At 28.3% G+C, this 9,620-nt stretch overlaps 1 protein-coding gene across 1 annotated transcript; it reads right to left on the bottom strand.

The window, feature by feature from the left end:
- Positions 1–5,095: 5,095 nt before the first annotated feature.
- On the bottom strand, positions 5,096–7,208 carry LOC111289718 (BTB/POZ and TAZ domain-containing protein 1-like). Its single transcript, XM_022880982.2, has 5 exons — positions 7,012–7,208; positions 6,806–6,921; positions 6,298–6,601; positions 5,869–6,188; positions 5,096–5,684 (listed from the first exon to the last, which is right to left on the bottom strand). The coding sequence occupies exons 1-5, from the start codon at positions 7,144–7,146 to the stop codon at positions 5,504–5,506; spliced, it is 1,056 nt and encodes a 351-aa protein (XP_022736717.1). The 5' UTR covers positions 7,147–7,208; the 3' UTR covers positions 5,096–5,503.
- Between the last annotated feature and the right edge of the window lie 2,412 nt (positions 7,209–9,620).

Genomic DNA, 9,620 nt, shown 5'->3' with positions numbered 1-9,620 from the left:
AACAACCCCGGTTCTAGTTGCAAAATGCACCACTTCCATTGAGGGGAGAAAAAGCAAATTTTTTAGGTAAAATTTTTGAAATTTTTTTAAAAATTAATATAACAAATATTTTAATAAAAAAATCGAATTGATATATTTATAAAATTTAATATAAAAAATAATAATATATAAAAATTATTTATTATTCAAAATTTATTGATATTTATTAAATAATAAAAATTTTATCAATATTTTTATTAAAAATATCTATTTAAAAATATATATCAAAATTTATTAAAAATTTATTAAATTTTATATACTGAATCTATATAATAAAATATTTGAATCTATCAATTTTTATTTTTATTTTTTATTTAATTACTTTCAATAAAAAATTTATAAACTTTAATTAAAAAACTTCGTATTTTTCCATCGCGCTACTGGTACGCTTCATTGCTATGGCAATAAATGGTAAAATCAGAAGCAGCGCTGAACTGCTTTTACTGGAAAGCGTGTGAAATTTGCGAGAAGCCGACTCGCTAGCGGCTACCCTCCTGCGTCCTGCTTCCTGGGCCCTGACCTGAGGCCCCTGACCCCCCACCCTATCCTATTCCAGGATTCCAATTTCCGTAGGTCAAGCTGACGCAGGCTTCCATTCACCGCTTAACGTGATTTTTCCCTTTTTCTTTCTTTTCTTTGAAAAAACATAGAGTAAAAATAACTATGAGACTCAGAAGGCTGAGCTTGGCCAGCCTGGGCTGCAGAAATTACGGGCGAGGGCGGGCTGATAATCTTGTTCAATTCCAAAGTTGTCGTCTAGCCCAAATTTGGAGGTTCAGGCTTAGGTCAAAATTTTGGATTCATTCAAAGAAAAAAAAATTTTAATATACAATATAATAATATAATATAAAAATAATATAATTTAAATTTTTTATAATAATTATATATATAATTAATAAATTTAAAATAATATATTTCATATTTTTATATAAATTTAAATTATAATATATAATTTTTATGTAAAAAATAATATAAATATATAAATTTTAATATTTTACATGAATTACCATATTTATTTTTATCATTCCATATCTAATCTACCATAAGGCCTTCATTTTTTTTTTCCAATTCACCTGACATTATGTACAACTTTGCCTTCAAATTTAATCCAAGAAAACTGGGAAAACTTGTTATCAGTCAACATTTCAAAAAATGAATTTACGTAACTTTTTATACAATCCTTCGTACAAAACTGATAGTAAGATCATAATATTTTTTATAAATTTAAAAAAATAAAATTTTACGATAAAACCAATATCATGTATTGTCAATAATTGAAGAATAAATGTTAAATTTTAAGTTCAATTTAGATAAATAGTGAGATTAATTATAATAAAATTAAAAATAATTATTATTATAATTATAATTAATAAAAAATTTATATTGAATAAATTTTATTAAAATTAATATTTAAATTTAATTAATAATACAATAAATTTAATTACATTATATTAAAAATATGATAAAATCAAAATGGGCACTTAGTAAATTTCTCTCTCGCGGTATGTGATAAATGCTTGTTGTTCAAGTTTTAACCCGAGAGCGACAAATAGCCCAATCAAACTCTTGTTGCCAGTTCTTTTATTTTTGGCATATATCTTATTAAAACTTTTAATGGTATCTGAACTTACGTGAATAAGAATTAGGTATTTTATATAATGGTAGCTGTATATATTTTCAATGTTAATGTCTGTGAATCTATACTTTGAATCTTTCTTTCTCAAAAATTTATAAACATTCGGGAGATTATTATCGCTGCTAAATGTGGATGAGTTAATTAAAACTTCATTTCAAGGGTAAATATTTTTGTCAAACTGCATTTCCAACGTAATTTCAATTTTTTTTTAAATTTGTGTTAAAGGTATTTTAATATTCAAAGGACAAAATAAATTTTTTTTTTCGAATATAAGTTAACTTATAAGTGAAAGTATTATAATAATTTTGACCAAATTAATGTTTTGGATCAATGTTAGATTTAAGAGTCTAAGTCAATTTGACCACCTCAATTACTTACCAATTAGTGTTCTGAAGTATTAATTTATCATATCTTAAATAAATAATTCTTTACTAACTTAAATCAGACCTATGAGATCAACTTTAGTCTCCTATATTGATTTGAGGCTATCTTAACTTAAGATTCTCCTATCACATAATTATAAATAATTCGATCCAAATATTTTTAAATTATTTAGCACTCTTAACTTTTTAAACCTTCATTTTTTTCTTTTTTTTTAATTTTAATCTTAATTTTAATTTTAATTTAAGTGTTGAATCGAAATCATTCATAATTTTTGTCGTTTGCCAATCTCTTTTTTTTGTTTTCAAAATTACCCTTCATGGACTACTCATTTAGCCTTCATGTTCGACGCAAACAATTTGTAAATCATAAGTTGGGAATTCCCGTAGAGTCAAAGTGATTTGATATAGAGACATATGATATAAGGATGTAAATAATATATTAGTATTTATAAATTATTTAAATTTGATTTAAATAAAATTTAAATTTAATTTGATTATTATTGAATTGAATTTAAATTTAAATAATTTGATTTATCGATCGAATTACGTTCAAGTATTTTTATATTTGATTCAAGTAACTTGTGAATTTAATCAAATTTTTATAATTTAATATATTTTAATTATTTTAATTAATAAAATATCTCGAATTTGAATACAACTAATTGAATTTTTATCAAATATAAAAATTAAATTTATTTTTATATGTCAATCAAACCTAATTCAATAAATTTAAATATTTTAAATTTTATCTCGAATCGAGTTCAAACTAAAAAAATAAAATTTAATTGAATTCGAATCAAATTTTAAATTTTAAATTAAACTTAAACTTAAATTTAATACTATATTAACTTAATTGATTACACTTTTTAATCTGACATCATCATGAGTCAACGCCAGTGGAGTCCATTGTTTTTATACAGAGTATGAACCAAGGCCCACCTCTCACAAACATCCTATATTGATTTTTTTAGGCCAGATTCTAATCTAGTCTAAATAAACCGAATAAAGACTGGGCAATATGTATACATGATGAGAGAGATTCAATCATAAAATGATAATCATGACACGGTAAAAATTTTTATTATTATCACCATATATTCAAATGAAGAATAAAAATTTTAAAATTATTTTCTGCAAAAAAAGGTGACATACAAATTCAATATAATCATGAATAATTTTGTGATCCGTTAATGAAATATAAGCTTAATTTTAATGATCAATTCATGTAAATTACTAAATATATACGTTTATGTTCAATCGTTCAATGCCTTTATTTGATAATGAAATCTCGAAATGCCACCCACTTTTGCAACAAAGTCAATTGGATCGCCGTTCATTTGTTATCCCAAAAGAAAAAAAAAAAAAACGGTTCTGAATCTTTTGGGATGGTTTTGGGAGTACCATTATTCGAAGATGTCAATTATGAGTTATCCTTGTTTTAGTGGTATGCTTTGAAGGGCAGGGTCCTACTGACCATAAGAGAAAGCTCATTTTGACCCAAAAAACCATCAAAGCTTTTAACAATTTTTTTAATTAATATCATAGGATCTTAGCTCCACACTAAACTTCTAATTTTTTTTAATTAAATTCAAATAGGAGGAGCTTATTTCATTTCAAGATCAAGTATACTGTAAATTTTATACATTAAATTTCCATATCATTCATTAAAAGAGATTATTGATAATTATTGGTGTCAAATTTGGAGGTTAGGGTCAACTCTAAAATTACAAAAAAGAAAAGAGAACGGTTAAGAGAAAAGATAAAAAATGTTTCTTGCATTTACTTTTCGACGCCCAAGTTAAAAGTTGATACAAGAGAGATCGAAAAGAGAGAAAAAATAAGAATGCATTAATAGAATGTGAATGAAATGATAGTATTTAGATGTTTTTATTTATAAATGTAAAATAAGGAGTCTGTGAGATAAAATGGTGATGTAATCAAGCTAATGTGTCACTGTATATGTCAAGCCGATTTTGCCTATAGGGTTAGCTCAAAAATTCAAAATATCCCAAACTGTTTACTGATAATTCCTAACGAGGGAAATGACCAAAACGCTATTTAGATCCAAAATACCCCAATGATGATCTAATCTAGACTTTATGACCTAAATATTTTTAAATTGCAAAAAGTAAGGAAAAAAAGAAAAAAATATGTTGCAAGGTGAGTTACATGGTAGATCCAACTTTCCAATTCCAAGTAGGGTCATAGTGGGATTCCTTTGTTGCTTTATGTTATCCCTTTCACCCTTCCTCTCTCGACAAAATGAGCAGCTTAAAACACTATTGCAATTATGAAACTGGCTTTTAGACTTCAATGTCTTCCACCCACTATATGTTTTTATTTGTCAAGCATGTTGATTGTGAATCAATTTGTTTCTCAATGAAAATTAAAGCCTAAACATCTTTTATATATATATGATATAAAGATATGTACGAAAACAATGAATGGTTGATTCGAGTAGTAAAGAGAGTGCTTTTTTTTTTTGTTATTTAGCTTCGAGTTTACTATGAAGTTCTCCGAAAGTAATTTCTCATGAATTGGTTACATCCAATGTAAATAAATCTTTTTGAATTGACCCGAAAAAATATACTAAGCAGACCTAGAAATCCTTGCCGCTAAATAAAAAGAACAATAAAGATATGTAAGGAAACGAAATTGGTGAATATGTATCAGTTTCCCGTGAAAACTTTTTGTCATTGATGGCAGTACTGTTAAAGAAAATTACCAATAATCTGTTTGAAGTATGAGTATATGAGCAAAAGCAATTTGTTTTCTCTTTTCAGAATGAAAATGATGATGGTGCCAATGCCTTAAGAGACAAGATGTGCTGATAATTCACACTAATAGTTTTATGGGACCAGTTTCATTTTGAGTTCTTAGTATATGCTTCACATCATCCATACGAAATGCTGTCACTTCTACTTAAAAATTTTTCTTATTTTTCCACCTTTTAAGTTTATTTTCGTATTTTGAAATTTATAGAAATACTATTAAAATCAAGGCCAAAAATTGCTTGTCAAAATTTCAATACCCCAATGTCGAAATCAGAAAAAATATAACAAAAATATGAGATAAAAAAAAATTACAGATGTTGAGATTTAAATTTTAAACTTATTGAATACCATCTTTAAGAATGATTACATAAACAATTAAATTAAATATCGGATTTAATTTTGTTGACTTTGGCAACTTAGTACAAACCATTTTCATTTGCGCAAAATGAAGAGGCTTTAGAATTTTACAAGTAAACACTCCATTTTACATCATCTTGCTTCGAACACAAACTATCACACTACTCATAATAGCAGGATTGCACTATAAAATCTCCAAAAGAGGATGTGATTATAGGATGAAGCTAGCTGGGAAAAAAGGAACTCACTTCATAGACAAACCACCATGACACAATTTTCTCTCTTATGAATAAAAGAATTTAACCATCTCCTTTCTATAGTAATCTGAAGGTTTTCAATACATGATCCTCCATTGTTTCCCTCAGCTCCTCCTCTCTCTTTCTCTTGGGTAGAGATAGAGAAGACATAGCTTTGGCAGACAAAACCTTCCTCACAAGTAGCTTCCATTTTGCATCATCACCCATTTTCTGTTGTTTTGCTTTCAATTTGAATTGCCTGTCAAATTTACAAAGCAAACAGTCTTGAATTTGATGGTAAAAAGAGAGAAGTTGGAGAAGTAATAATGAATGCAGGAATTGCTCTAGAAAATGACACAAAGATCTATGCTTTTCATTACCGCAATCAATAAAATAAATGACTGATATGGTAAATGAAACGGTGATGATGATGATGATTTTACCTGCAAAGTGGAACCCTGCAAGAATCAGGCTGATCACAAATGGAGGAGTGGAGTTTAAGGAGCTGCCACATCCGGTTGCAGCGAGAGCACCCACCTCCATTAATCCTTCTCTTGCACAGAGCAAAATGTTTGATCAACAACTGGACACCTTGGCACGTTTTGTATTTGTTGCAGGGGGACGTTTTCTTTGCTGGCTCCACGTCGTACGGCGCAACAGTCGTGCACCCTTCCGTGTATATGTGCTCCAAACACTCCATTGCCTCGCTCAGCTGTAAATACAAGCTCTGCTCTTCCCTATGCCGCCTCGTTCTCTTTTTCCTCTGCCAAATCATATCAATTTTCATTAACCATTTATAACCAACAATGAAATTATTATCATCATCAATGCCAATACGTAATTGGTTTTTTTTTTTTTTGTTTTAAATTTACCGATTCAGCTTCATCGATGAATTTAAGGATTTCGAGTTCGACCCAGGGATCATGATCCTGCATGAATTTCCAGCCTTCAGTTTGCTCGACAGCCTTGAAATGGGCGAGGACCTGTTTCATGCACTTGAGGTAGAGATCGGGTGCGTCACAGAGCCAGGCGAGTTGTAGCACGTCCACCACATTCTCGACCGTCAGCCGCTGGCTCACTCCCCTGGTGCACCTCTGCTTTAGCTGTGGGACCGAGTAAACGTGTGATAATGTTAGAAGATGAATCCCGTATTTATCCATTTGCTCTTCCGTGCACCTATTACATAACCAGGGTCATTTCAGTAAATTCGACTTCGACAAAAAAAATCGCCGCCTCTAATTTTGGAGCCGACTGCCACGCATTTTTTAAATTTCATATTTTTATTTATAAAAAACTTTTTTTTATATTAAGTCGACAACAAGGCAGCGATCATCAAACAAACAGAGTGGAAATCAATTAATCAAATGCTTAGGCAGCCACCTGGAAGAGTAGAGGTATCCAACAAAAGCGGAAACGGCGTCGCATGGTACGCCGAGAATCGGGATGACTCTCTCAGAGCTCTCGATTATACTTTCCAGCACTGGCGACGCCATTCCCTAATTTTTGTTTAAAAAAGTCAGATAAGAAAACAAAGAAAATTTTGAAACCAGAAAATGTACTAAAAAAACAGAGTTTAGATTCACTACCAAGATGCTGGAGTGAGCAGGGATGCGGAGGCCACCGGAGGTGAGGATCTGGAGATCGGCTTCTGTTAATTCAGGGACGGAGGAAATGGCGGAGATAACGGCCGAGGAGGTTGAGTTATGACTACTGTCTTCCATGGAAAGAGAAAAAAATCAAAGCGCCTGTTCTTTAGTCGTTGTGCAATGTCCAAAGTGGCTGGCCGTGTTGAACTTTATAGGCATCCTAAGGGAGAAAAAACAGAGATGCATGTTTTGTGACAAAAATGTTGGGTTTTACTGTTCCCACGCGCTTCCACTGTTCGTTTTCCCCACTATTTCTTTGGAAAAAAATGTCAAACTAAATTCGGATTTAATTACATGGTTATGGTTTTGCCAAAAATCGCTTTCTATATTTCCTCGAGATTTGATTTGTTCCGAATTATATTTTATTTGACCGAAGAAAGGTTGCAATCTAACTAAATTGGATGGTTCTAATTTCAATTTTTGTATTAAATTTGAATTACGATATAATATTAATGATAATTTTTTTGTATCTTATGATTCGGTTTCATGAAAGTTATCACATAATTTTATTGAAATTTAACTTAATTTATTTATGTAATTATTTTTTTAAAAAATCATTTAATAAATTTTATATTCAAATATTAATATTTATAATTTTTTTTTAATAAAAAACAACATAAAATTATTTTTAAAAAAATTAATATACATCTATTAAATGTCTAATGCACGAGCGGAGAAGTGATTGTTCATTATAACGAGGAAAAGTGTCTTTTTATGCAAATAAAATTTTTGTTGTGTCTTCTGCTTCTTGCCTAATGATTAAGAGGTTTTAGAGTAAATATGTGGTGTGGGTTTTTTAACCTCGTCATCTTTTCTTTTTTTGTATGGGTCTTACCTTCTTATAAAAAAAATAAATTTTTTTTTTACGTTTTTACCTTTCCAAAATATTGGTTTAATTTTATCAAAAAAATTAGTTTTATGTAATAAAGTAGATAAATATACTTACTATAAAGTGATAATAATTCGATTCAAACTAAATTCAGTTTAATTTTTTTGAATATTATATAATTTATAAAAATTTAAAATTTGATTTAAATATAAATTAAATTTTCATTCAATTTAAATTTTATTAATTTAATTTGATTTATTATTTTTATATATTATTTTAATATAAAAATTTTAATATATTTAAATAAATTTTAATATAAAATTATTATTTTTATTTTATAAAAATTTAAAAAATATATAAAAACTAATATATATAATTTAATTTTTTTATTTTTTATTTTTTGATTTAAAATTCAATTCAAAATTAATATATATATTTAATATTTAAATTTGATTCGAATTAAATAAAAAAAATTAATCTAAACTAAATTAAATACTATAATTTTAAATTAAGTTCTAAATTTTTTAATTTTTTCTCAGTAATGTTTGGTTGGAACTTGGACAGATTTTTATGAAACTGCGCGTGGGGAAACACACAACACTATACTGAAAGTAATTTCGTATTCCACATTTACCGTTTTCGTTTTTTTGATTTTCACTTGTCATACTTAAATATGAATATCTAATATTCAGTGGACGGTATTTTTGAGCTGACTTGGAGCCGATTTTGTAATAAGCTGCTTTTGGTGAGCTGAAGAGTTCACAGCTCAGTCCAACGTGGCACTCGTTCTCATTCATTCAGCTGTTTCATCTTGTCCACTTGTCGAAAGCGAACAAAAAAGTGTGGGCTGATTACCACGCGTCGATGATCCACAGGCTGAGCAAAAAAAAATCAAGCTGGTAAACATAAAACGTAGCGGTTCCAACAGTACCCGATAATAAGCACGTGTCAGTTAAGGTTGACCACTGATTCTATTGGTGGAGAACGTGAGCCTACCCTTGGAGACAAATGTTCGTCGACCAATCAAAATTTGTGTCGGAACCGACTCTATATTGAAAATCAAGCCGCCGGGTTACGATTGCAGATAACAATGCCTCGAATGGATATGATTATAAAGTTAATTTATTACTAATTTGATTATTGAATTATCTTTTGCTAATGATTAGATTAAGAATATACTTTTCTTTTAGCGGATTTATCTTTAAATCAGTTAATATGTCATTACTGTTAGTGTTTTAAATTTATGAATTCGATAAAATTTATCTGTAAAATATTTTTTTTCTTATTAAAATAAAATAAATTTAAAATTAAATTAAAAGCTTAAAAAATATATATTTTTTTACCCACAAAATTTAGAAATGAAAATAATCGGGATAAAACTCATGCCTTACATATATATTTTTAAAATTTCTTAACTACTAAATCAAAAAATTAAAAATAAAAATATGTGTTTTTTTTTTTTACTTTATATGAATTTTTTTAGAAATGTACCATTGTTTAATGGACCATTAACAAAATTAAAAAAAAAAATCTAAAACTCTATTTGGAACGATAACATTAAGTATTATAGTGATAAAATTATGTATTATAGTAATGAGATAAGATCAATGATGGAGATATATCTTTTGATGCAAATACAATAATAATATTAAAATTAAATATTATAATCAATTATCCTACTAAAGACAATTGATTAAAAAATAATTTGCTACTCGTATGT

The sequence above is a fragment of the Durio zibethinus genome, chromosome 17, assembly GCF_047325235.1.
Source record: "Durio zibethinus cultivar Kanyao isolate XHJ-2024 chromosome 17, ASM4732523v1, whole genome shotgun sequence".
NCBI lineage: Eukaryota > Viridiplantae > Streptophyta > Magnoliopsida > Malvales > Malvaceae > Durio > Durio zibethinus.
The sequence above is the reverse complement of the archived record's forward strand: the minus strand, read 5'-3'. Positions and strand labels throughout refer to the sequence as shown.

Coding starts and splice junctions, on each gene's coding strand:
- LOC111289718 (XM_022880982.2), bottom strand. CDS start 7,146: ATGGAAGACAGTAGTCATAACTCAACCTCCTCGGCCGTTATCTCCGCC. Junction 6,922..7,011: donor CTGCTCACTCCAGCATCTTG/GTAGTGAATCTA, acceptor AACAAAAATTAG/GGAATGGCGTCGCCAGTGCT. Junction 5,685..5,868: donor TGCAGGGTTCCACTTTGCAG/GTAAAATCATCA, acceptor TAAATTTGACAG/GCAATTCAAATTGAAAGCAA.